Genomic DNA, 27,239 nt, shown 5'->3' with positions numbered 1-27,239 from the left:
CTCGTATAGTTCTGTCGGGTTTTCCGTGATGGCTTGAATATCGGGTGAAGTTGAGGTGATTGATGTTTCAGTTCATTACTTACTACTAACTTACGTAGTAAGTGCCTACTTGGGTAAGTCAGGGATGAAAGCCCCTTCTGTTGGGAGAGTATCAAAAAAATGAATCAGATAGTGATGATCTAACAAAATATAACAAGATATGCAGCGAGAGAAGAGGAAAGAAAAAATAAAATATAAAATATAAAAAATAAAAGAAACCGAGGCTTGCAGAAAGATCCTGATATTGATGCATAAGACATACTGGATAATGATGTAAAGATGTAAATGATAAATAAGAATGGGGTAGATGATCGAGACAAAAAGAAAAGCCGAATCCATCAGAAAGAAAACAGAACCAGAACGCACGGAGGATGGGCTATGCTGGACTAGAGTATCAAATGAGAATGACAATGAAATGATGTCGATGTATCGAGTAGCTCATCATGAACAAACAAACAGAAACCAGTAAGACAGGGTCGAAAGAAAGAAGAAAGAAACGCTATGAGATACACACGTAACGGAAAGACTTTTAGAAACATCATGACCAAAATCACTGAGGATAATAAACGCCCGAAGACTGCGGATAATAATACGTCGTGCCTGGTGGCGTCATCATGCCGCCCATTCCGACAACCCCGCCGGTTGCGTTGTACGCTGCATTAGGATGATATAGTTCCTGTGCGTCGTAGAAATAGACTGTGCCGTTGGCTTCGTGGGCTACTGTGCCTGTATGAGAAGCTTGTTGCTCCCCCGTTGAGTGTGGAGGTGCCGAAGGTGGAGCTGCCGGTGGCCCCGCGTGGAGCATGTACGGTTGGCCCCCTGCTTGAGGGCCTGGTGGGAGGTGTGATGGGTGAGATGGAGGGGGTCCGTAGCCCAGGCCGCTATTAACAGCCGGAGGCGTGTAATGCGGGAACTCGTTCCCAGGGACTGGATAGTACATAGCTCCTGGAGAATAACCAGCAGCATAATACGCAGGCTGAGAAGGTACTCCATACGGCTGGAAGGGTGCCGCATGGATAGCGCGCTCGGGAATATGCGAAAGAGGTGTGCCTGACGGCTGGCTGGGATGAGACGAGTGACGTCCGTGCATGTATGCCCCGTCCGGCCCATAGCCCGGAGCTGCCATAGCCACAGGAACTTGTTGGTGGAACGGTTGTTCTTGTTGTGGTTGAGGAGGGTTGAAGTTGAAGCTTGCCGGGCTCTCGATATCGGCCAAGGAAACGGTTTTCTGCGGTCGGGGTTGGTGCATAGTCATTGGCCCCCCACGGCTTTCTCTATAAGCCGTGTTGGGAACCTGTGGTAGGATAGGAACCGCCGGCATGACTGGTCCACCGGGCACCATAACGCCAGGTGGGCGAACTGAAGGTGGAAGACGCACGATAGGTTTGACTTCACCCGTCGCCATATTTTGTCTCGAGAGCACAGATGCCGCTGGTGAATGCATGCCTTCCCGCAGAGACGATCTGCGACTCATGGATATACTGGGCGAGTAAACCGAGCCTGGCTGATAGAAGCTGGGTCTTCGGCTAGTGTAATATCCACCTCGTCCTCGTCCTCTGAAGGACTGTTGATTCGGCCGAAGCGCACGAGGAATGAATATGAACGACCGCTCAGGTGCCGGTAGGATATATTTGGGTGGTGCATCAGGCAATGAAACACGAACGGGTTTATCCCGTCTCAGGGGAGGGCGGTGCTGTGGTAACCGTGTATGCTGACGCTTCGGGACAGCAGCAAAGGGGATCGCAGCTTCCATTCCAGGTAGAAAAACTCGTACGGGAACATTTCCAATTAACAGGGTCGTCGAGAAAGAGCGGTTCGGGGGTGTAGAGCGAGGTGCAACAGTCACTGTTGCAGAGCCATTTGTATACCCTGTGTTTGTATTTTGCGGGTGTGGAGGTGTAAAGGTGGAGTTGGTAGGTCTATCATCGCGAACGACTGTATCGTGCAGGTCGTGAGTCCATTGTCCGTCACTGGCGTCAGTTTTCTGGCGTCTAGAGGTAGAAGTTAGTAAAGCCCACCATAAAAATAGAAAAGTTGTACTCGCCTTCCCACATTTCCATCAACAATAAGTCCATATGGCCGTGACTTTGACTTATTGACATGAGATCGAGGTCCATCTACAGATCTCTTGTCGTGCAAGAAAAAACCTCCTCGTGTTGGAACAAATGCAGGATTCTCGTCCCTAGCCTTGATATATTCTTCATGCTCCCGTCGTTTTCGCTCAGCAAATGTCTCTCTTCGCGACTCCGTAGGCGGCGCCGATGGTGTCCTCCCGATTTTATCCTTTGTCTTACTCATACTGTCAAATTCTATCTCTTCGATTTCCTGTCCGGCCGAAATTCTCAGTCCGTTCATCATCGCTTCCGTATCGGACACTGTCGCGGTTAATGTCGGTTTGAACGGAACATCCAGTTTCTCTCCTGAGGTGTCCCCATTCCCTCCACCAGTAGCACGAGTATGTCCGTTTCTTTTAGTGCTACCATGTTGCATCCCTGCACTCTCATCTTCACTGACATCGCTTCCCTCGCCATCAGCATCGTCGTCGTCGCCCAAATGGCTCGGTAGCGATCCATCACTCATCGAATCATCATATTCCTCCACATGCCCCACCGTTGAACCCTCATCTTCGCCTTCGTCTTCTCTTCGTCGGCGACTAGCTCCGATTCTGTGACGCCGAGCGGGAGCCATTTGACAAGAAGAAGATCGCGGGCCCTGCGATTGGCACCGTAGCGAGCTCGGGTACCGAACGGAAGAGCGTGTTGACGATATCGATGGATATATCTATCAGACAGTCCAGAATTCGGAGGTTTGTCAGATGGAGATTGTAAGGAATCGGATAGCTATGCTAGTTTTCCCAATCTTAATCAAAGATGTCGGCGGGGAAGATACCGGAAACTTGTTTTAGCTTAGGCGGACAACTGCGGACGAAAGAGCGACTGCTGATGATCAGGCCGAAAGGCACGGTGGCGAGAAACAAATTGAAATGACCAGAAAGGTGAGGCGAAAGAAAGCAAAGCGGGACGGGGATAAGGAAGTGAAACAAGGATGATGGTAGGAGCTGTAATCTTTGTAAGGATAGTTGTTTGTTGTAGAAGAGAAAAGAGAGTGCGTATTATGACATCTGAAGACTCAAGAGCGGCCCGAGAGATGTCAACGCGCCTGTTTAGGACTAGCGCGGGCTTTGTAGGCGCCTCTCGCGGTCGAGCCATCTCGCGCTTGAGCCTTAAAGCCCCAATACGTACAACGAAGATTAATGTTTAATATGATTAATGACCACGGAGTCGGTGTCGTTTGATATATCGAGAGATTAATAGGGACGATACTTTTAGCCGCTTGAGCTAGCTACATGGAAGGAATCAACAGGCGATTGGACTGTAAACAAACCATGGCTTCAATTCAATCGCTATATATAGAAACAAAAGAACATCGACATTTAGTTAATCCATTCATGAATCTTTTAGTCGAAAGTAAGCTTCTTTCCTTTGGCCTCAACAATGGCGCCAGTGAGTCTCTGCACAGTATCCTGCGAATACCGAGAGTCATCCTTAGGACGGCGATCATTCCGAGGACGATTTCCTCCCTCATTCTCGCCGTCACCACCTTTCTTACTATCCTTGCCAAAGCGCTTCTTGTATCGAGTGGCCGCATCCTCGGCAAACTCCATTCTCAATTGGCGGCCTAACAGACGATTGACCCAGACCTTTTTCATTCGTGGTTTCTTTGTGGTTGTGACTTTCTTGCTTTTCTTCTTCTCTTTCTTTTTCTTCTCGCCCTCCTCATCAGACTCGCCGTCCTCTGATGAAGAATCGTCGTCGCTTTCTTCCTCTTCCTCCTCTTCCTCATCCTCCGGAATCTTGACAAACCCATTCGCGGCATGTGTAGCCGCCTCTATAGTCTCAAACTCGACCCATCCGTACCCTTTACACTTCCCAGAATCCTCGAACGTAGCAAGATGCACATTTGTAATACTGCCGCATGGCGCAAAATGTTCCTCAACAGCTTCCTTGGTAGCATCAAACCCGAGATTGCCCACAAATATCCGTCGCGAAGGAGGATGCGCACTTGTTGCAGCCGCACCAGCCTTCGTCGCTCCTCCCGCTTGCTGATGTTCCGTAGGTCTACCTTCGAAGTTTTGGGAACCTTTAATCAACACACGACGACCCGCAATGAACTTTTCGCTCAATCCAATAGCTTCCTCCATTGCTTTTTTGTTCGCAAAGTCGACATAGGCAAATCCTTTGTTCTGTGGAATAAACCCTCTCGACGGTCCCATTGGGATATGGATGCGTGTGATTGTCGCTTCGCTGAACGTGCAGCCGTCAAGCAAGAATTTGCGGACATCTTCTTTCGTGGCTGTAAAAGGCATGTTGCCTATCCAGACACCATATTCTGACCGCTTGCCTTCTTTTCCATTCTTTGTCGTTGTTTCGTTCGTATCTGTTTCAGATTTAACTTCGGTCTTCTCAGTGGGATCGATTCCCTTCTTTTTGGCTTTGCGCAGAGCTTTCTTTGAGGGCGGTTCGGGGGCGGACACATCAATCTCGATTTCGGGGACGTCGTCGAGCTTTCTTTTTTTGTGACTGGCGTCATGACTTTCTTCTGTGAGGCCTGGCATTTTGGATATTATTAGAATTGCACTGTTATCGTTGAATGCTGTAAATGTTGCAAATGATAAGACTGTTCAATTTTTTTTTCCTAGACCGACGGGACTAAGCAAACTCCGCAGCGGCCCACTAGTCGCGCTAAGAAGCTGTTGTGGCCTTGTCGCCTTGTGGATGGCCGGGGCAGTTCCTCGCCGCCCTGCGATATCATCGAGAGTCAAGTCATCTTTCAGTCTCACATCCTGTCAAGCCGGTACCACGTGTCCACGTTCTCGATCTTGTTTAAGAAAATTGCTGTATTGCAATTGCTCTCTTCGATGAAACATGCCTTCCGATAGAGAGGATACACGTTCTTCACCAGGCGCGCTTCCTGATGCTCCAGCTTCGACCACCAAACAGCCATGCCATTCCTTCAAGTGCGTATACGTTTTACATGTCGGTGCGATCATATGACTAAGAAAATTTACAGGAAAAAATTCGCAAAATTAAAGGTCAAATTCGAACTGGAAATGCGTGAGAGCGAGGCCCTCGTACGGGAACAGCTCCGGATAGAAGATGTTTCGAAGAAATTACAAGAGACGAATGAGTGAGACTACCTTTGTTTTATCTTCAAAAATGTCAATAGCTGCTGATTATGCTGTTCCTAGTCAACTGCTCGAAGTTCTTATGGAGTTCAATGACAGCATCTACATCCCGACCAACCTACGATATGATCTCAGCTTACCCGGAGAAACGACACCACCCATGACACCTGACGAGGACGACGACATCGCCCCATCTACATACACCACTACAGCAGCAAAGGCCGCCTTGAAAGAAGCCAGGGCGGAATTAGAAGCCGGCGAAATTACGGCGGATACCTATCGTCGTTTAGAAAAAGGCGTGAAACGCAGTACAGCTTTCCGACCCTCGATGCAATATGCCTCTCTACGACAGATTGCCCAGCACAGCGGCTCGGCAGCGGCGTCATCTGCTTCGATATTTGCCGAACTCGATGAAGATTCAACCACTTTACTCAATATGAACTACATGACGCCCGAACACGAACACGAATACCTTTTGGCCTTGGACGCGAAAATGGGCGACGCAGCCGCAGAGGTGCAATTGAAACAGCTCCCTGATAAACCAACTTTCGCCGATCGTGAGCGCGAAGCAATTCTCCAGAACCCTAACTCTGTATACAATTGGTTACGACGCAATACTCCCTACGTATTCTTACAGGATAACGAGGTTGCTTCAGAGAAAAGCAGTCAGGTACAGACGCACCCGCAACGCTCCTCCGCCGCTACCGCACGCTCTTCCAAGAGATCTTCTCTTGCTGCTTCGAAACAAGCAGCGAAGGAGGCCAAGGAGGAAGATATGTATGATGAGGACGGTATTGCGCTTGATGTACCTGCTCCGTCAGCGACAAAGGCTAAACGCAAGCGTGATGAAGATACGGGATATAGACCCAAGGGCGGCCGAAGTGGTGGCAGCAAGAAGAAGAAGACGGTGGCGGCGGAGACGGATTCTAGCTATTCGGGACGACGTGCGTCGAAGCGTGGTTCTGGCGTGGGTGCTTAGTTCAACATGATAGACCGTGACTGTACAACAACAACAACATTACGTGGCTTTACCTCTACAACGGTCTTTGGTATAGTTCTATAATACGTTCTGCTGGACCAGTACACAATACTTAATGATTTGCATTTGACGGGGATATCTGAAATGGCTTACACTACGGTCTTTTCTTGAAAGTTTTTTTGTTCTTTCCATTTTTTCTGGAAACGATGCTAGTATTTGATCCGGTATATGGTCTAAAGGGCGTCTGGATATTTGGCTTCTGTTTTCTTTACATGGCTTGTGATGTATAGTACCGTACCTTCTTCTCCTTTGAGGCTGTTCTATCATGGCAATTTTATAAACATTAATTTTTCTGTCTCCTGGGGTCAGTTTTAATTTACCTGCGTTTCACGCCAAAGCAAAACCTTAGAGAGCGCTACGCCTTTCACCGAGTCATTTATGATGGATATCGTGAACTGTGTGTAGTATGGAGTATATACATCCAATGATCGGCACAACTTCTCCGTGCCAACGCCTATCGATTTAGATATGCGGCGTTCCTGGGCGAGCTAGAGCAAGACGAAAGTCGATCGATTCAATATGTGCCGCATTCTGGGAAAATGAGTTCCTGGTTGAAGTGATACATCATATTGTTTGTGTAGAAGTTTCAGAACGGTTCGGGGAGTTTGCGCCATATCCGCCAGATACGGAGCTGGATCCTGCCGATTGCTACGTCCTTTTGTTATCAACTGGACGAGTCCGCCAGCTCGGCGATTTGTTAAGACTTGTTAAGATGCAGCCACATGCACGTATGAAGTTAATAGTAAGAGAAGTGGACTAAACGAGTCATGGACAGGGGCTCAACTGGGAGTACAAGTACGACGACGTTGATTGTTACCTCGCGGAGACTTACGGCAGATGATGGAGTGTGGAAGGCACGTAGAACGGTAGAAGTAGAAACTCCAAACAGCGAGCACTCGGCAGATTGGAGAATAATGTAGAGCCGTTATAACTTATCACTGGCTGAGACGAATCAAGATTCAATAGTGTGTGATATTTACAGACAAAAAAGCCGACCCCTGAAAAAGTTAACTCAAGTGGGACAACGTGGACAGTGGACAACACAGCGGCTTGGCGGGCCTGCCCCTTGCGTTGGCTGACGGCCACTCAACAACACTGACAAGCTGAATCCTCTCCACACTGAGTTTCCTCTCTCCATCCTGCCAGACACAAACGAGTCTAGTTCTAGTCTCCAGTCTGGTCTGGTCCACTCTGTTGTTGGGATTCGTGAATCGTGAAACTCTTACCTTTCTCCTCTTTTTGTTCTGTTCGCTAGCATTATCTTGCCTTCTGGACTATCTCACCTTGATTTCCGGGCGAATCATTCTCCATTCGTCGCTACGCCGAGCAGCTATCGACTCGCCGTGATTCAATTGCACGTTGCGACCCAATACCTGATTCATGCAATTGTCTCGCTCTCGTTCTGACACGACAGCTTCAGACTTGGACAACTCACACGGCCTGGACTCGTTGCGACAGACACCACCAGAGCATCGATTTGAACAACGAGACTCAGTCGATCACAACGATAAAACAATAAATCTCTTCCCGGCTTGTTCCTAGCATGCCAGGCATCTTCGACAATTTCGCAATGCAATGAACTGCGCTCACCTGCGATCTCACTGTCTACCCGCAAATACCGGGAGGCGCTGTATTCGGAGAACAATTGCAATTGAGCCAAATTGAGTAGAACCCCTTGCCGTTGACTCAAATCTTTTGAAGAACAAAGAAGCCGTACAGTCACCATGGGTTTGGACGATTTCCCTCGGCCTCCTACGACTCAGCATCGGGGCATGACTGCGAGTTCGAGTCAGTCCAACAGTTCCCGTCGTCAAGATCGAAATTACTCGCCGCCCTCAACTCCCCCGTCCAATGGTCGAAAACAACAATCGCAACGCCAGCAATGGCCTCAACCTCGTAAGCTGAAAACTGATTATTCGTATCCGGAGACATTTCTTGATGATACTACTCCAGTCGAGCAACTGGGCCGCCCCAGTGAATCTGGAGACGAGGGGGACCCGCACGATCTAGCTTTGTCACCGAAACATGTTACGAGGACATCAGTGGTGGATAATATGCTTCTTTCTCTGGATCAATTCACTCCGGGTTCACCATTATTCAGCGCACCATTATTCAGTGATACCCGCTTCTTCAACGATTCCCCGGAACCGGATTCATACTTGTATGGCAGCAACAACCATCGAATCTCCTCCATTGCCCAACAACGTTTCCGGAGCCACACCTTGTCTTCGTCTGTCTCGTCCGACGTCGGTCCTGGTCCGTATCGTGATGACGATTACCCACAGATACCTCGCTCGAGTGGGCGCAGAAGCAATGGTAGCACATCGCATCCAACTTCGCAGCGCCGCCAGGATACTGCTCGCAGCAGAGATAGTGCTGGCTCAGGATATCCGAGAAATTACGACTTCGGTGAGGAAGCAGTCACACCACCAAATGTCCCATCAAGGAGACATGCGGCACGCCAAGAAAGCAAAGACAGCTCAGACAGCGTAGATTACGATCACACATTTGAGGAGCACTACCTGAACTATAGTCATAGACGCTCTATGAGTCTTGACTATGGCTCTCGACCTGCATATATATCCAATCCTCTGCAGGGATCGGAACTGATTCTCGATGATCTGGATGCGGCTCCAACCCCTACAGTGCCACCTGGTCCTCGAAGAGACCCGTCAAGTGGACTTCCCGGTAGTCTACCTCCACCTCGGGCACCGGCATTGTCGCGACGAAATAGTAATCGCTCAGCCAAGAGTACGGCGACGAGAAAGGGTCGCCCAGATACTCTCGGAACCTCTACCATCAAGTATAACGACGAAACACCACGACCTCCTCTCCCGAGTTCCTTTATTGATCCCTCTGCCCCGAGTCCCACCATCTCATATCAGAAGCCACCCATGCTGCCTTTAGCAGATGCAACACCAGCCAAGGAAAAACAAGGCTTTTTCAGGCGAGTATTCGGGTCATCCAAAGCCACTTCCGAACAGTCAACTCCTGAGCAATCTAAACTCCCAACACCCAAGTCAGACAATGCGGGAACTCCTAGTCAGCCTCGCCAAGAACCTGCACACCCAGTTGTGGCCAAGAAGGCATCGTCGTTCTTCCGCAGGCGCAAGAAGTCTGTTGTTGACAGTATCCCGCCGCCCTTGAATTTGGCGCCCAATTCTGCAAGGGGTCTGGATATGCGCCTAGAGCCGAGTTCAGCGAACAGTCTTCGTCAAGTTATGGATCCTTACATCTCATCAAAGAGGAACTTGAAGAATAATGGTGAAGATTATTCGCTAGAGACGCAGGAACACAGCCCGAGCCATCTGCGAACGGATCACTCTTTCCTTGAAGATACTACATCTCGGCCAAAGTTGCGGCAAAGTAGAACTGCAGATGGCTCAAATAGTGCTCTACCGATGGCTAAAAAGTAAGTGTCAACTCTTGCACATAATTTATAGCCTTGATACTAATATATTCCTAGATCTGAAAATGAGGCCTCAACCAACACTAAATATGGCTCTCAGCGAGAAAACAGACCTCAAACAAGTCCAGTTGGTCCTTATGGGACTACGGCAGGAGGTTCGCAGCACCCTATGCCAGAAAAACAATTGCAGATCAACACATCCAAAAACCTCATTCCTCCATCTGAGAATCAGAATAACAGCTTTTTGCATTCTGGTACTTCGCCAAATAACTCCAGTCGCGGTTCTTTGAGACATGAATCTTCTATCAAGTCAAATCTTTCCGCTTCCGACGGTTCTCAGTATCACACAGCCTCAAACTCTCCTATGATTGACACTCCAATTATCACGACGACAAAGTCACCAGAGGTGAACAACGAGGAATCCGAGACTCCGGATGCAGAAGGATTAGAGAATACGCCTAGCGCCGCAGATCGGGAGAAGGCACGCCAACTATTCGACGACCCCGATGAAGTTGTTGACCATGAGCCTGCGGCTTGGTTAGGAGATGCTGGTCGTGCCATGATTCGAAAAGCCTATATGGAGTTGTTCAATTGGACGAATATGGACATTCTAGCGGCTCTTCGAAGTCTTTGTACTAAAATGGCGCTAAAAGGAGAGACGCAGCAAGTCGATCGTGTTTTGGATGCATTGTCGACCAGATGGTGCGAATGCAATCCGAATCACGGGTTCAAAGCAGTGGGTAGGTGCATCCTATTCGCACAATTGATTCATTGATATGGAACTAATTTCCTTCTAGATGTCGTGCATACCATTTGTTACTCGCTGCTTCTTCTCAATACCGATTTACATATGGCAGATATTGATCAGAAAATGACCAGAAATCAGTTCGTACGCAATACGTTGCCTACCATTAATCGTGTGGCTTCGGATGCAGCACCTGACGGGTTTGACACGATACGTGCCAGTGGTAACAAGTCGCGTGCGCCTCTATATACAGCTCCCAAATCTCCAACCTTACCTCAGGGTGAACTCACCATCCCTCCTCCTGAAGCAGAGACTAAGACCAGGAGAAGTTCCATACTCATGGACGGTTCTAGCACTTACGGACATTTGATATCTACGCCTTTCCAGGGCACCATCAAGGCATGGGAAGCACAGGTTGAGATTGTCTTGAAAGATTTCTACAACTCGATTCAAAAGCAGCGTCTACCTTTGTATAATGCTCCAGCAGAGCCGGAAGGGCTTGCTCCTCCTACGACTATAACGGGCAATATTCTGCGTCGCAGTCCCAGTGTGCTTAGCAAGACTGGTTCGGACATTATCCCTCGCGGCCGATCTGCTGATTCGCGAATGACGACTGGTCGATGGTCTTCTAAACCGAGATCTCGCGCTCGCCTATATCCCGCTTCGACCATGGGTTCCAGCCGCACGAGTCTTGATGATATGTCATCAGTTTGGAGTCCATCCGCATCAAGTACTTGGAGCAAGTATTCGCTTGGCAAGACAATGACGTCCATGTCTGTTGATTCTCTGGGGTCAGAATACCACCGAGGCGGTTATCAGCAATCGATTGGTTTTGCGAATGCTCTAAGCCATGCCATCATCCGAGAAGACACAGCCCACTCAATATCCAGTTATGAAGATTCAGGTGCCGCTAAGCCGCTGCTTGAAGATGACACGCTAGAACTTTTGGGTGCTCCGTGGGCCAAGGAGGGTAGTCTCAAGCACAAACAGCATCTAGAAGCCGTTGACAAGAAAGCCAAAGATCGAAACTGGAATGAATGTTTTGCTGTTATTCAACGTGGATGGTTACGACTCTTCTCATTCAGTGCCAATAGCAAATCAATGCGGTTAAAGTCCAAACAGCGACAAGGCGGAGGTGGTGTAGTTGTGGGAGGTGGTAACTGGATGGAGAATGCCGAGGAGGTTTGGAAATTCCTCCTTCGTCAGACCATCGCAAGCGCTTTACCTCCTCCCGGCTATTCCAAGTCTCGACCTCATGTCTGGGCTCTCAGCCTTCCTACAGGTGCTGTACATCTGTTCCAAGTCGGCACGGCCGAGATTGTACGCGAGTTCGTTACAACGGCCAACTACTGGAGTGCTCGACTCTCCAAACAACCATTAGTCGGCGGAATCAGCAACATGGAATACGGTTGGGGTGACGCAGTCATCAACAGTGCCTTAATCAACATGGACTATACCCGCTCACCACCCAACTCATCCGGCGCAGGCCCACAACCACGACCCAGTTACCAAAGCTCCATCCGCAGCTCCCTCGACCAACAAGGCGGTGTCCGCGCAAGACTGCCCGCTGACCGCGTGCACCTCAGTGACTGGACCCCGCCACAACAAACCATGAACGCCTCCAACCTCAGCGAGGCAGACCAGCTCTCCGCCCTGCAGGCATACGTGAAAAACGTCGAAGAAGATCTCCAAAAACATAACGAACTCCGCCCCGCTATGCTACTCGCGTTTTCGCCTCGACACCCCAACGCGGTAAAGGCGATGTCAAATTGGGAACGAAAATCGTCATATTTGCTGAGAGAGATCGTGAAGTTCAGGACTTATATCGATTGTCTGATTGCTGCAAACACACAAAGGGAGAAGATTTATGCGGAGAGGGAAGCGGAGATTGATGCTGCTGATGCTGCTGGAGATGAAGACGAAGATGGGGATGATACTATTATTGCTTAATCTGCTGCTTTGAGGATTGGTGACTTCTCTTGAATTGTACATATATTTTTTCTTCTTTTTTTTCTCTTTTCTTTTCACTTGATTGGCCATACATCTCGGCGCCGTATGAGAAGCCTGATGATTTCATTTCATTCTTGTTACAACAACCATACTTTTGTTTGGTTTCCATTCTTAACATACAACATTACATGCATAGCAACTTTTTATAACGAATTTTGTTAATTTTTTTTTCTCTTCCCTCTGTCTCGTCTCTTTGTTAAATTGACAGGAACGTAAAGAAGTTGCAATATGGTGTTAGATATTGTTGATGTAGGTTTGGAGAGGCCTTCTAATCGTCATAGCCTGTACTTTGGGAGGAGACGTGCGTTTATATGTCTGTACCGTCCGTTTTAGGAAATTAGGGCTTTGACACCGTAACTGTAACCCCCCAACTACACCAAAAAGCAATGCGTGGCCTCGATGAGACAGTACGATAATATGGATATGACTAGCGAAGTGATCACGTGTTGCGTCAAGCCTTGAATAATGAAGTGAGACCGAATGTGGACGACAAAAGCAATAAGTGCCGCCAATCTATCAGCCTTGTCCCCTGTGGGGTCTCTCCCAAACCTCATCTTCATTCTTTCTTAGTAACGTGCACAAGGTCCTGTGAGTCTGAGAAATCGTTATGTCGATACTACTACATTTTAGGTTGGTCCAAACTCAGTTAATTTCTCTTTACTTCTGTTGCTGATGACAACCAGGGGTGTCGCCTTACACACTACCGAGGCAGCCTTGCAGGCAAAATTTGAGGAATACGGGGAAGTGAAAGACTTTGTTAGTGACTACCTCGATCTGTTCAATTAGTGTATCAGAAGGTTCTAATTAGATTATGATCTCGTCCGCGAACAGTCCCTCCGTTGACAACCTGCTTCGCGTTTTGGATATGTCGAATTTGTTCGGCAGAGAGACGCTGAAGCGGCAGCGCATGATATGAACAATAAAGAGTTCGTGGATTGGATGTAGTTACCTTCCAACGAAACATGTGACTGACAAAGGATTCCCTCACTGTGTCTATCAGCTTTGATGGGCAGATCATCCAAGTTGTAGGACCTGATTATATCCCAAGACTTCGATCTCGTTCACTTGGGTCACCTCAGCAAGCCCAGCAACCCCAACTGAGACATGCGGATTCCAATTTGGACTTGTTTTTTGAATTCGATCCACCGCAGACAGTTACAGGATATACGGTGCGAACTAACCCGGAATTTAAGCCATTTCAGGCATATGCAAGCCAGTCTAGAGTGTTCCATGACACGCCATTTGCTACGCCATTAGCTAAGGAATTCGAGAGGCATAATTCGTACGAGTTTACACAACCAGAAAGTTCCAATAAGGAATCGCTGAAGGACTCAGATATAAATGACGAAAACACTAAACTAGGACCGGGTTACAACCATCCAACCGGTACGTAATGGACAACACTCCCAAATTTGAAGATGAAACCCCAATTAACGATCGACCAAAGAATATAGCAGAGATTATTCCTCTGCAGCTGAGACCTATATCTCGCAGAAATTAGAGGTCATCAACTTCCGATGGGAACTGCCTTCATTGCTTAAAATACGGGTCCCTAGTGCAGGTCATCGTGCCAAAACTGAGTTTGTCCTCGGAGCTATTACTTTAGTGGTCAGGGGCAAGTACATTGAACCATCTAGTTGCAGGCAGTATCTCGATAAGTTCTATCCGGAAAAAGGTGTCAAGCTAGTTGAGACTATTTTGAGGGCTCTCGACACCTCGAAGCTTGTTGCTGGTAAGTAGGCTACATAGCAAAATGGGATTGTATGCCTTCCAATGCTAATGATTTCACACGTGCTAGTGGAGCCAGGCCTGGCAATCAGGACATCAAACCATAAATTAATGATCCAAACCTATAATAAAGACCTTGAAGCACAAATAAAGGACATTGCTGTATGGCTGTGTCTAACATTTCGCTTTCCGAGAAATGGCAGCACCCCGATGGTTTCCACAGGGATGTTTGACGGCACTACGTTCAAATTGAGTGTAGCACCCATGTTTGCTGTCCTCACGTGTTGGTATCCGTTATTTGGCAACGCAGTCGTTGTTTTAAAGCCCTCCGAACCTTTTCCCTCGGAAGGCGGGCTATTGAAACTAAGCTTCGGAGCCTTGCTCCAGCTTGCTGCTGTCGAATACCCTGTTATGGTAGATTCAGGACTAGATCTGATGGGCTACTCGACTGCATTAGTTCCAATTGAGATCAATAATGAGGGGCAGATATTATGGCATCTTGAGATTTCATCCGGCAATCAACAACTTCGAAAACCAGAGCTACAGGCAACTAAAGGATCCTGGTTACAGAAACAATCGCTTGAGGAACTTCAGACAACAGAAGCCCTGCTAGGATGGTGTTCTTCAGCAAATATCCAATTAGGCACATACCGTCTTAAGACAGCGGATGTGACGTGGTCAACAGCTCGCGTCAAACCCACAACATGGCATTGGAAGGGTGCTAATCTGCAGCTCCTAGCCCAGTCCGCGGCACCCTTACAAATTGGAGGACAAGTTGGATTTTCCTGGGAACGCAACTTCAATACAATTCGATTCCCACCAGGAAATAACTACACTAGATGTCTAGCCAATAGCAAGCTGGAATCTGTAATTCCGTATGATGTGACTGCCCAGCGAGCGTGGCTGGTGCCTCTTCTCTCTGCATATCATCATATGTTACTGATTTACCATGAAAAGCAGTTCCCATCAGGAAGTAATCCGAAGCCAATCCCAGTTGTTGCTCCCTCTTCTAATGGAGCTTCAAGCTCGTTTGAAGCTTTGAGCTCTTCTGGAGGTGTTATAGTCGAGGGTAGAAAGGAGGACGCATTGGCTATACGTGACGTGATAATGGGGTTCTCCATCAACTTCTCGAAGACGGATGTGCAACCGCCCAAGAGGTCGCATATCTACGGCTATGAACTCCTAGACCTGGTGATAGATTCTTCTCGGAGTGAGCTGAAAACTATCACTGTGGATCGCCATGGCTCAGGATGGGCACCGTTGCTGAAGGAAATACCCTGTCTATTTTGTGCGGAACTTGGCGAAGCAATAGTCGGAACTCGTTCTAGTAAACATGATTCTCCATCCAACTCCCTACCTCGTGAACAGGATCTTCTGGCGTCGCAACTCGCTACCATTCAGATGCTATGCAATAAGCAAGGCAGCACTTTCACGAGTATCTCTGGACAAGTCACACAAACACAGGTCTTTCAGCAGGAACAACTATTCACTCAGTGTGACCACAGCTTACAAGGGGCTTCATCATGCTGGGACCATCCAGAAGCATTCGTACAAAAACTTCAGAGGCTTCAGCGGGAGACAGATAAGAAAAAAAAAGGAACAGGTGTTAATGGAGTTGTTTCCCAAATGACAGGGGCAATTATTCTAGGAGATTTGGAAGGTCACATCTTCGAAAGGGCCTCTGACTTTTGGCGATGACCATAGGCTGCAGCATCATGATACTTCGCAGGCACTAATCCTCCACTAAAGGGGTGAGAAATCTGGTTTTATCAGAACCAGGATGCCGTTGACCCAAGCTACTATGATAGATAGAATTGAGTCAGATCTGGTAGTGGGATGTGAGTAAAGGGCAAGTCTGTGGGTCAGGCGGAAACCGCGTGGTTTTTGATCTCCACTGGCTATAACGAACAGGAAGCCTCTCCATGTTCATGTTGATAATATGTAACCATTTTTCAATCAAGCAATAAGGGTTGCTTCTGATCATTATCAAACAGATAAGTTAGTGTATTAGAATGCTCTTTATCCCAATATAATGTGAAGTCCCTAGACGGAAGATCCAGACATAGGGAGACCTCTCGTTCGTTATACCCAGGTTCTACCGTAGTAAAAGTACCAACAAAGAATGAGTACTACGTAGGTATTAGCCTTGATTTTTATAATCAACTTCCTAATTAGATTAGTGAGTGTACACCTGGCGCGAAAGAGGGGCCTGCGTGTACAGAAAAGGCCTTGTTATTGGACGGGGAAATAAATCACATCTTTTTAGTACAGTGGTAATCCAAATAGCGGCTCTATCAATAGATAGATAACTAGTAGATAAATGCCTCAAGCTAGCATAAATATCTCTGCCTAGCCCACCTCAAGGCAAATTGTCTCACCAAAGATAATAACAATGACAACCTCTACTGATCCCTCCCCGGAGGGGGCGGCGGTGACGGAAAATGAAGGTCAACAACAACAACAAAGCAATACATTGCCTTCTAATGAGAACCGCGAAGAACAACCAAATAATGATGCGGCTGAAAGAGATGTCGACACCCAAACCCTACCAGACTATTCTCGGCATGCCGGTGGTCCTCCATCCTATGCGCGGGTGGAACGCAATGACCAACTTCGACAGGAATCTCTAAAAGCCTTTGTCGAGAGTAAGATGTATACCCAGGACACTTTTGGCGGACACAAGGGTATTGCCACCGGGCCACCAAATGATCCTGCCAAACCGTTTCGATGGATTCAGAGAAAATTGAAGGGCGAGAAAGGCGTCTGGAAGAAGTTGTCAGAGGAGGAGAGGAGGAAGTGGGAAGAAGAAGGAGGCGACGTCGATTATGATGCTGGGGAAGTGGCGATAGGGGATATGAATACGTCTAAGATTGCATGATTGAGATGAAGTCATCTCAGACTTTGGGGGGCTGCGTTGCTGATTTTCTTTTGAAATGAGTCATGAGTTACAGATTATGTTTCCGAAGGGTCACCGGCTCTAAAATGAGCTGGGCGACAGATGATATCGGTCTACGCTTTTTTTTTCTGACCTTGTGTATGTACTTTTACTGCCCCGGAGATCCTTGATCACATTATTGTATAATTCAGCAGCTTTCAAGAATTATTATGTTTTATTTTCACATTTTCACCTACATGTGCTTTGCTATCCTGTGTCTCAGCAACAACTTCCTAATAAAATACTAAGAGAATGTAGAAACGCTAATTGATACAATACGGCATTTCAACCGAAATCACAGAGCCATTTAAACCTTTTTGTAATTAGAAGAGAAGTCTGTTCCTGTCACTTATATACCCAGAGAATATTGGATTTCGGTTTGAGGAGGTTGAAGCTTGGCATCCGAAAGCCCTAACTCTATTGCTTCCTGGATTGATTACCCAGCCGATAGGCATGGATCGAGTATAGTTTTTCTCCTTCCCCTACCTTCTTAAAGGGCTCCAATAAGGCGAGGGATGACATGTTCGAGAACGTCATTTTTCCAGCATTTCACTTCACATACAGCACCGAGTAAGTATTCTGTCAAGCATATCCCAGTATATGACTGTTATGGTACTGTCTAGTCTAAATCCAAGTATATAGTACATAGTTCTATCAGTAATTGAGTGGAGATTGGCTACTTCAAAGGAAGAACCAACTGCAGAAGCACAATTCTAGGATGCATTAAAACACCTTGGAGGTATCATTCAAACATTGTACTCTCTCTGCATCGCACCAAAAAGCTTCACCGAGCCGAAAAGACCCCATGTCCAGCATACATCTTCGCCGGATGATCAAAGCCGCGCCAACCAAACAACTCACACCACTAAAGATCGACACCTGCGTAAAACTATCATATCGACTAACCATCTCACCACTAACCGGGGGCACAATCAAAGTCGAGAAGGCAGTGATTCCAAACCCCATACCCATATAAGTCCCAATATTTCTGGGGTCCTTGGGTACGGATGCCAATGAAATAGAAGTTCCTGAGATGATGACACCAGAAAAAAACCCGAAAAGGGCGGTAACCGCGATAAGCGATGCGTTTGTGTGGCAAGCCTACCAGCAGAGAGCTATAATCCCTGTCGTGGCTGCAGTGAAGAAGATGTCATGTTCAAACGACCCAATCTGTCCGAGGAAGCCGGTTAGGACTCGACGGGGAAAGAAGCTGCGTTGAGGATTGCGACCAGATAAAAGGCGAGTTTGGTTCTCATGCCATTCGCGATGCCAGAAGAAGGGAAGTAGAATAGAAGCGGGTACATTGCTAAGGTAGCGAAGAAGCATACAGCGATCAAGATGGCGTATTCTGGCTGCTTGAAGGCCGATGGCATGAATAGAGATGACTTGCGAGGAGGTAGACGAGATTTGATGAACATACTAGCTGGCAATAGAAGAGCTAGAACTATGAAACCGATAATCCGTACCGCCCAACCAAAGCCTACGCTGGTGTGTAGCAGCTCGTTCAAAGCTATGGGAAGGACGACGCCTCCGACAGAAGAACCTGCTGCGCCTAGGCCCATGGCTGCACCCCTCTTCTTCTGGAAGTATGTCCCACGGCAGCGAGACTGGGCGAGAAGAGTCGTAGAATAGTAACGAAAGTCATTGACGAAAGCTGCAATTTGCAGTCGGGTGAGGAGAGACTGTTAGCATGAATTGCAGAGTTGAATCTGTAAAAACATCCGGCCGTTGAATGAACGAGACAAATTCGTCCATGTTGTTCTTGAAGACCATATCGTCCATATTTACCGGAGACTTGAAGTCATAGTCCGAGGCACGAATGAGCGGTATTCCGCCAGAGTCAACGCTCATCTGTACCACAATCTCCAAAACCATGGCCCACAAATTCCTTCTCAACTGGATTTCTTGGGGAGATATATTTGGAAAATCGTTTATCTCGGCGTCAATATGAAGGCCAATCTGCATGGCCGTTTGAAGAAGGGATGCCGCGGAAAGCCGAAGTAGGTCCCCATCGACATCATGCACAAGCCGGGCGAAGATCAGAAGGCATTGGAGCTGTATAACTTCAATGGTTAAACGGCATTTGTCAAATGGTGTGGTGATCCAAGTCTGAGCGACATAGATCCATTGTAGAGCAGATGACCGGAGCACAAATGCTTCCTGTCGCGGCTGAAAAACCGTGCCAATTGCCATAACCAGTAATAGCTTGGCAACGACATGGGCCTGGCTGCTCGTTTCCGGATTCGACCAGTACAACTCATATTCTTCCAGGGATTTGGGGATATGCAGGACCCTGTAGATAGATCCAAAGGTCTGCATGTAGGATTGCACAAGCTTATCCGCCATCTCACGCGGTGGAACATGGTCGCGAGGGTGTGGAGCAATGTGCATGTGAAGCGAGATCTTGTCTTGAGCCTTGATTTCCCTACTTGCTGCTTTGCATTTGTGCGTCAATTTGTAGATTTCCGTCGAGGGGTCAAACTCGTGTTTTAAAACAACCCTTGTAACGACGCTGAATGGAGATCTGAAATTCATACAATTGCTTTGGCCGAAATATCAGCTCTTGACAAAGATGCCTTTTAACCCTCCCCTCCAAAAACATACGTTATCGCTGAGTGGAGATGAAAGCCGTTTGTTGGAAGAATATCCTTCTGCTCTTTTTTCAACTCGTTGACTTTGCGAACTTGTTACTTTCGGATGCTCAGGGATTGAGCGGTGGTGTATAGTCTGTACATAAGACGGCGGTGGACCTTTTGGCAAGCTAAAGACAGATGCCATTGAATTCACGAATTGCGTATTCTCATTTGAACTATAGAAACATTCGAGGCTATAAAGTTTGCAATGCTCGTAGGGTTTACATCGATCACATCCTCCGCTTGTTAGTCTAGCTCACGAGAAGATTCGAAAAGAATGATCAGCTTACTTTATTTTCTTCTGCTGACATTGTCCGCAGGAAAGTGCGACTCTTCTTCTTTTTCGCACCGTTGTCATTGAGAATTCAAAGTTGTATATTTTGTATAGTTCGTATTACGCATGCATGCAAGCCAGCAGTCATTCGAGTATCAGTGCGGATTCAGGAACTACCAACTCGGATACCGTAGCATCATGGTTTTGCTATTGAGGAACTGTATCCGATATACCGTATACCTTAATTTGATTTCATTCTTGACTCACCTGAGTGTCTAATCATAGAAGCCAAGATCACCAAAGCGGAACAAGCGATGAGTGAAGTTGACAAATGCAGGCCAGACTCCAAGCCTTGGCAATGCTTAACTATTTTAACCCTAATCTCGGACATCCTCGCGTAGTACGTACATACGAATTGATCACTTTTCATTCCTCCTTTATTGTAATGAAGCATTTGACATGAATATCCAAAAAATAATCATGACTATAAACAGTCGAATAAGTCTAGATGCCCAGTCGCGCCTATGTCTTGTCGATCGATTACTGCCCTACCTAACCTAACTCTATATACTTATACCCGACCTCGGGCTTCGTTTAGAGTTAAGATGTCAACTTTATGGTTCCTGGACATATTCCGGCATTGATTTCACACGAAATTGGGTACATAGCTCTACCTATCCACGGATCTCACACGTCAGAACACAGGAACATCCCCCCCCCCAAAAAACCAACGTCTACTGTAGTTAGATATCAACTCGGCATATCCAGACAGCAAGGAGACTTACTACGTACATACAAAATCAGTCGGTCAAGTGATCACCTCCTATATTAAGATACAGTATAAACCTTCTTCAAGGACTAATCACCGTTGTCCCATGCCGCCCACTCACGTCGATATGCAAGTAACCAACGACTCCGTAGGACACTGCATTAATCATAATTCCCCTAGCTCATCCACTCAATCGAATCGATTGGCCGGCGCACGGACTTGGCCAAAACGTGGCGGTGAGGGAACGAGAGGCTGATTCGATCGCATGTTTTGTCTTTCTTGCTGCGAACGTGGAGTGGCGAGTTCGCCGTGTTTTAGTGCTTACTCGTAGTATGTATGATTCGTTTCATGTCGGCGGATGGTTGTTGCTATGTCGTACTAATGTAGTACGTACTACATAGTTATGTACTTCCAACTTCCAAGGTCGGCCTTTTATACAGAGTAAATGAATAGTTAGTTACCTACTGAAGAATTGAGTGTAACATTGCTCCGCGCCAGGGTTAGGAATATGATTGATCTGATTCTCGATTCTTCTTCATGGATTGAAATTGACAAGGGTCAACTGCCAAGCAGACAAATACAATACGAGTCTTACGAGAATCACATGTGTAACTCGAGTTCGCCGACCGATTTAGAGTCAAGATAACCGAGTTGTCCAAAGTCCTGTCAATTCCACGCCGTAAATACTGAAAAGTGTAAGTTACCTACCGTAGATACACGGTAAACGAGTCGGTCAATCACTCATGTTCTCAAGGATAATCCTCACCGGAAAATCAATGCCAACGTCGAGGATCCAAATTGATTCCATATTCCATAATCTTTATCTTCCAGTTCCCCTCTTGAACCTTGGCTTGTGGGGGAGGCTATACTCTTAACGACTTTAGGGCAGCGCCATCGACCGAACCGAGTGAACCAAGCAACCCCTCTTCAGCCATACAGAAGAGACGAGAGGGGCTGCGCGGATTACACGGCCCAAGTATGGAGAAAGGAAGACTAAACTAGCCCGTGAACTCTAGAACCCAAGAAGCTATCTATTCTGTGCCTAGGTAGGTAGGCAAATGTCGGCGTAGACCAGGCTGACCAGCCCCTCATTTTCCTGATCGCTCTGTCGGTACGCCACAATGAAAATTTCCGGTCTAGTATGGTGGCATGCTGGTGTTCGAGGTGTTTGATCAGATGAGATCATCGTCACTAAATACTGCTTCTGTCCTATTAGTTATTTGGGTTGCCAGTTTTAGTATGCGTACCCTCTCTCCGTCCTACGTTCATACTTACAGAGTAGTACTTTCCACTACGTCTAATTAAGTTACTTGCTTTATACAGTGGCATATGACTTACTGAGCTTTACGGATGTCTGTGCATGAATTTGTTTCACGTCATCTGTAGATGCTAACGTTAGTTAACTACTGTACATGTTGCTTACTACCTACATACATGACCTCCACTTCCCCTGACCGGTTCTAAACTTGCAGTTTTCTAGTCGAGTGCCGAATTTCTCGGTCTGGCCATTATTGATCGGTTCGCGACAGATCTTTCAACTTCCTTTCGCAGGTTCGATCTGAATCAAGACACAAGCGATAGAAGATAGAAGACGAAAGGAAAAAAAAAAAAATGCACACAACAGGCGTCCTCGGCAGCCTCACGGCCGACCAAGAGGCTCGCCTCCAGCAACTATGGATGTTTTTACTGAATAGCTTTGATAGTCAAGAATTCTTCGACAATAATAATTTCTCCATGTCCAGCATTTGGCCCCGCTCACAGAGTATCGATGAACCACCATTATCCCCATCCAGCATCAACACTACAATTTCCAGCGGTCATCGCCGGGTGTCCTTGTCGAGCAGTAAGAACACCAACGTGAGCAACGTCAGCAACTTTAGCAACCCGTTCATGACCACAGGCCCAAATACACCCATGACGCCAGGATTTCCACCGACATTACCAACATCGCCAACAATGAACTCAGAACTAAACGTGCGGAGATCACAACATCAACTCTCTCTCAAAAAACTGCGCCGACGCACCTCACTATTAAGCAATGGTTGGAAAATCAGCAATGAAAAATTCTCCACCGAACCATCAACCCCCAACGCCTTACGTAGAGCATCAACCCGCAGAGGCTCCCTCACATTCCAAACCCAATCTCTGGGCGGCGTCAACCTACGTCCCAGCCCTCAAAACACAAAGGTAATACAACAAGTTCTGGCCAGCTACAAACTTACCCCGGACGAGTTACGATTGGGTCTGTTAGCGTCTCTGAAACACGACCATCCTGATGCTATGCTTCTCCGGTTCTTGCGCGCACGGAAATGGGATGTTGGGAAGGCGTTTGTCATGCTGGTAGCGGCGGTGGCGTGGCGCACGAAAAAGATGCATGTAGACGACGACATTCTCCCGCGCGGCGAAATCTATGCCTTGCAACAAATGCGCAGTTTTGATAGGAAGGAAAGTCGGAAAGGGTGGGATTTTATGAAACAGTTCCATATGGGCAAGAATATAATTCATGGCGTTGATCGGGCGGGGCGGCCGATTATTGATATTAGGGTTAGGCTGCATCGGGCGGAGGATCAGTCGGTGGAGGTGTTGGAGAGGTATATCGTGCATACGATTGAGAGTGTGAGGATGTTGTTGAGGCCGCCTTTTGTCGAAACTGCCGTTAGTCCCCCGTCTCCCTCGAACCGCGCCTCTTTTATGATATTGCATGCTGATTGGGGTAGATACTCATATTCGATATGACGGATTTCTCCATGACAAATATGGATTATACGCCGGTGAAGTATTTCATCAAGTGCATTGAGAACTTGTATCCAGAGTGTCTGGCAGCGATTATCCTGCATAAAGCGCCGTGGTTCTTCTCCGGTATGTCCCTCCCCTCCCCCCCCCTCTTATGAAGTAGGAGATGCGTGTGCTGACTGAAGGAAGGAATATGGAAAATGATCAAAACCTGGATGAGCGACTCGCTCGTCTCAAAAGTGCACTTCACCAAAACCCTCGACGACCTCGAGCGCTTCATCCCCCGGTCAAACATCCCTTCTGATCTGGGCGGTACAGACGATACATATCAATACCATTACATTGAGCCGGACATGAACGACCGTGCCGAGAACTTGTCGCTAGACGTGCACTCCCCGACACGCGAGTTTCTGGCATCCCAACGAGAGCGCATAGCGGAGAATTTTCTCGAAGCGACTCGTCTATGGCTTCAAACAATCGCGATGCGCGATGAAATCGGGTTAGCGAATCAAGAAGCTCGGCGCGCGGAGCTTATCGAAGAGTTGAGACTGAATTTTTGGAAACTCGACCCCTTTATGCGCGCACGATGCCAGTTGGATCGGGAAGGGATTATAGTTAGCGATGGCATCGGCACGATTGAGTTTTATCCGCATCTTAGGGCTGTGGAGAGGAGGGGGAGGGATACAATGGAAGGGGAGGCGGTTACGTCGCCGTCGCCGGAGTCGTTGATGGAGTCGTTGCCGGAGTCAAGGATCAATAGAAATTCTCAAGCGGGGGTTGGATCGGGATTATTGTCGCCTTCGTCGTCAACACTGGGTGCGGACGAGAATATTGAGAAGGTTGGTCAGGACATGGAGACGGAGAATATGACGCCCAAGACACCGCATCCACCACTCAACTTCCTAGACGATGCTACTAGCATCAGTACCGATAACCATGACCATCATGATGATGATGATGATGATGATGATGATGATGATGATGATGATGACCACGATGAATCAAGCACAACCCGCGACGAAATAATGCAAGAATACATGGACGACAACTATGACGACGACTACAACGACAACGACTACGACCACCACCCCTCTCATCAATCCCTGCCCTACAAGCAAGAACCAGAATACTACCCCCCACCACCACAACAACCGCCGCCACCTCTCCCTGTAAACAACCACTTCTCCGCGTCCCATAAAGAGAGCGAAATAAGCTATGATCTCGACGACCTCGATGAAGAAGACGAAGACGAAGACATAGACGACGACGACGACGAAGAAGAAGAAGAAGAAGAAGAAGAAGAAGAAATCGAGATCCACGATGCGGTCACGCACCGGATTGCTTACCCCCGAGGAGGTGGGATAGTGCACAGGGCTGCCGTTAGGGTTATCAACGTTCGATGATTTCTTTCCCCCCCCCTTTTTTCTTCTCCCTTTTTTTTTATTACTTTTTTGAGACTGTTATTTGCTTCTTGGTACATACATCCTTTTGTGCGCTTTTTCAATTTGATTTCTTGTATTCTAGTGACTCTATAGCCTTGGTTTTCTTCTTCTTCTCTTTGTTTATGATAATGATGATGATTATGACGACGAATACTGATGAATCTTCTCTATTTGATTCGGAGGTCTCTCGCGGCCGGTTGTGGCATGACTAACTTACTGACTGCGATTTGTCCATGTGCCACGTTTGATTGCATGGTATATATACATTTTATGTTCATTCCGATAAAGTTATATCTTGAGCTGTGTCATGTATCTATCTATCCATGACCGGGTTGATACACAAGTTTTTCAGTTTAGTACATACCGTACAACCAAGTTATAGAACTGTATATATCTGTTTGAATAACTATATATTCACCAGTCAGAAAAGAAGAAGAAAAAAACTATATACAAACCACTCGACTCCCATAACATGAAATATATACATCAAAACGTTCGACGAAAGCTCAAACATGTGCCAACGCCAAACCACTCGTGAACCCCCCCCCCCCCCCTAGAACACCGATTGATCCATTCACGGCCTGGATCAATATGATCAATTAATATGTGAGGACGGAAAAGTGCAAGAATATGAACAGAATGAGGAAGGAAAAAAAGGAATGATTGTGTGTGTGTGTGTGTGTGTGGCAGCGCTGCTGTACTGGTAAGTGGATGTGGTGAGGAAGTGAGAAATGGTAAATGTATGTGTGTACGGGTAGATGGCGGTGACGATGGACTAGACACAAGGAAATGAAATGACAGTAGGCAGGACAATCTACTTGGTAGATCTTATTGTAATATCGAGTAGGTAGAATATTATGAGTGCGGTGTGTTTTTAGACCAAAAAGAGAAAGAAAGAAAAAAATCTGTTCTGTGTGGTAAAATGTGAAATTCCATGATTCGTGACAGTCAAAAAACCAAGCACTTATTGAGCATGGTTGACCTTGAAAGGATGCATAGTCCTCTGACCATACCGCGTCATCCGGAAAGCACTTATATCAATGGAAACCTCAGAAGTATCAGACTGGTCATCGACTTCAAGCAGTCCCACATTCATTTCCTCGGGGCCATTGTCACCGGCGTCCTTCGATGCAAGAGCGACGCTAGTCACGGGTGTCTCCAATTCATCTGCTGCTATGGCAGCATCCGATGGTGTGGCATCGTCTTCTTGCTGCTCCTGTTCGGCTTTGGCTTTCTCTTCTTCTTGTTCGGCCATTGTCGTGGAGGCTTCGAGAATTAGTTCGTATGCCTGCTTGATTCTGTCCAATTCGTCTAGACAGTTGCCTTCACGCAGGAATTTGTATGCCGCCGTTTCGCACAAATTCTGTGCATTCTCAAGTTGGCACTCAATAAAGTCAAACGGACTCTCTTTCGTGCGCGAAGGCGGTTCTTGTGATTGTCGAAGTTGAGGAGGTTGAGGTATATAAGCCGGCTGATTCCGACGTGATCGTTGCTTCATCATAAACATACGTAACTCTAATTGATCTTCCAATCCATCATCATTATCTGTTGCCGTGGCCGCATCCGGGTCCACTTCTATAGTCGCTTTGGCATCCGAGGTTATATCCGGGATGCCGGTTTCGTGTGGTTTTTTCACGGGAATGTGCATTTTCATTCGTCCTCCAAAGGTGGTGCGCATAGATGATGAGATGCGCGATGATCGGATGCTGCTCTTGGCGGTCCAGATGTCTCGTACCATCTTCTCGAGGGTTTTTTGGGTGTGGCCATCGTAGGAGATGACCTGTGCCGGCTTTCTTCGTCTGGCTGTCGGGGCGTATTCATCGTCCTTGACTGTGCGCTGTTTCTTGACGCCATCGTTATTGTTCAACGACTCCCTCGACAAAAGCCGCTTGAGGCCCTGGGTTGTCGGCCTCACGCCTCGTCGGCTGCTCACCGAAGTGAAACTGCTACTAATCGACTTCTTCCGACGTAGCGAGGACGGAGCACCATTTAATTTATCGGCTTCAGCGGCGAACTCGGCTCGCTTGATGTGGATATGGGCGGATAGTTGGTTGACCTCGGAGATCCAGGCGGGCACATTGTCACGTAACAGGATGAAGCAGGCCATGGTGAATGGGTGTATGTGTATATGTATGGTCTAGAGGCAGTCGGTATGTCGTTCAACGGTTGATACTGCCTCGGAAAACGTTCGGAAGGTTCCGTCAATGATCTAAGTGCGAATCAAATGGCCAGCATGTCGATCGATGGGTATTGAATAATACTCTTCGCACAGTGCAGAAATAATTGTGAATATACGAC

General features: G+C 47.3%; 9 protein-coding genes across 9 annotated transcripts; 5 read left to right on the top strand and 4 right to left on the bottom strand.

Annotated features, from left to right (window-relative positions):
• Positions 1–589: 589 nt before the first annotated feature.
• EYB26_009086 (uncharacterized protein) lies at positions 590–2,727 on the bottom strand (the record flags this gene model as incomplete). Its single annotated transcript, XM_054268337.1, has 2 exons — positions 590–2,030; positions 2,084–2,727. The coding sequence occupies 2 exons, from the start codon at positions 2,725–2,727 to the stop codon at positions 590–592; spliced, it is 2,085 nt and encodes a 694-aa protein (XP_054124312.1).
• Positions 2,728–3,878: 1,151 nt separating this feature from the next.
• On the bottom strand, positions 3,879–4,654 carry EYB26_009085 (uncharacterized protein; the record flags this gene model as incomplete). Its single annotated transcript, XM_054268336.1, has 2 exons — positions 3,928–3,934; positions 3,984–4,654. 2 exons carry the CDS (start codon positions 4,652–4,654, stop codon positions 3,928–3,930), a joined length of 678 nt encoding a protein of 225 aa, XP_054124311.1.
• Positions 4,655–4,964: 310 nt separating this feature from the next.
• EYB26_009084 (uncharacterized protein) lies at positions 4,965–6,203 on the top strand (the record flags this gene model as incomplete). Its single annotated transcript, XM_054268335.1, has 3 exons — positions 4,965–5,056; positions 5,110–5,226; positions 5,288–6,203. 3 exons carry the CDS (start codon positions 4,965–4,967, stop codon positions 6,201–6,203), a joined length of 1,125 nt encoding a protein of 374 aa, XP_054124310.1.
• Positions 6,204–7,987: 1,784 nt separating this feature from the next.
• On the top strand, positions 7,988–12,367 carry EYB26_009083 (uncharacterized protein; the record flags this gene model as incomplete). Its single annotated transcript, XM_054268334.1, has 4 exons — positions 7,988–8,159; positions 8,217–9,675; positions 9,730–10,412; positions 10,470–12,367. 4 exons carry the CDS (start codon positions 7,988–7,990, stop codon positions 12,365–12,367), a joined length of 4,212 nt encoding a protein of 1,403 aa, XP_054124309.1.
• A 667-nt stretch (positions 12,368–13,034) lies between these two features.
• EYB26_009082 (uncharacterized protein) lies at positions 13,035–15,853 on the top strand (the record flags this gene model as incomplete). The annotated part of the gene is made up of 6 exons (XM_054268333.1): positions 13,035–13,057; positions 13,111–13,183; positions 13,313–13,353; positions 13,428–13,813; positions 13,875–14,159; positions 14,226–15,853. The coding sequence occupies 6 exons, from the start codon at positions 13,035–13,037 to the stop codon at positions 15,851–15,853; spliced, it is 2,436 nt and encodes an 811-aa protein (XP_054124308.1).
• A 694-nt stretch (positions 15,854–16,547) lies between these two features.
• On the top strand, positions 16,548–17,033 carry EYB26_009081 (uncharacterized protein; the record flags this gene model as incomplete). The annotated part of the gene is made up of 1 exon (XM_054268332.1): positions 16,548–17,033. The coding sequence occupies one exon, from the start codon at positions 16,548–16,550 to the stop codon at positions 17,031–17,033; it is 486 nt and encodes a 161-aa protein (XP_054124307.1).
• Positions 17,034–18,277: 1,244 nt separating this feature from the next.
• On the bottom strand, positions 18,278–19,625 carry EYB26_009080 (uncharacterized protein; the record flags this gene model as incomplete). The annotated part of the gene is made up of 2 exons (XM_054268331.1): positions 18,278–18,772; positions 18,879–19,625. The coding sequence occupies 2 exons, from the start codon at positions 19,623–19,625 to the stop codon at positions 18,278–18,280; spliced, it is 1,242 nt and encodes a 413-aa protein (XP_054124306.1).
• A 2,752-nt stretch (positions 19,626–22,377) lies between these two features.
• On the top strand, positions 22,378–24,902 carry EYB26_009079 (uncharacterized protein; the record flags this gene model as incomplete). Its single annotated transcript, XM_054268330.1, has 3 exons — positions 22,378–23,421; positions 23,484–23,625; positions 23,689–24,902. The coding sequence occupies 3 exons, from the start codon at positions 22,378–22,380 to the stop codon at positions 24,900–24,902; spliced, it is 2,400 nt and encodes a 799-aa protein (XP_054124305.1).
• A 1,003-nt stretch (positions 24,903–25,905) lies between these two features.
• EYB26_009078 (uncharacterized protein) lies at positions 25,906–27,048 on the bottom strand (the record flags this gene model as incomplete). Its single annotated transcript, XM_054268329.1, has 1 exon — positions 25,906–27,048. The coding sequence occupies one exon, from the start codon at positions 27,046–27,048 to the stop codon at positions 25,906–25,908; it is 1,143 nt and encodes a 380-aa protein (XP_054124304.1).
• Between the last annotated feature and the right edge of the window lie 191 nt (positions 27,049–27,239).

This window comes from Talaromyces marneffei, chromosome 7 (assembly GCF_009556855.1).
Source record: "Talaromyces marneffei chromosome 7, complete sequence".
Classification (NCBI taxonomy): domain Eukaryota; kingdom Fungi; phylum Ascomycota; class Eurotiomycetes; order Eurotiales; family Trichocomaceae; genus Talaromyces; species Talaromyces marneffei.
This window is presented reverse-complemented; position numbering and strand designations above follow the sequence as displayed.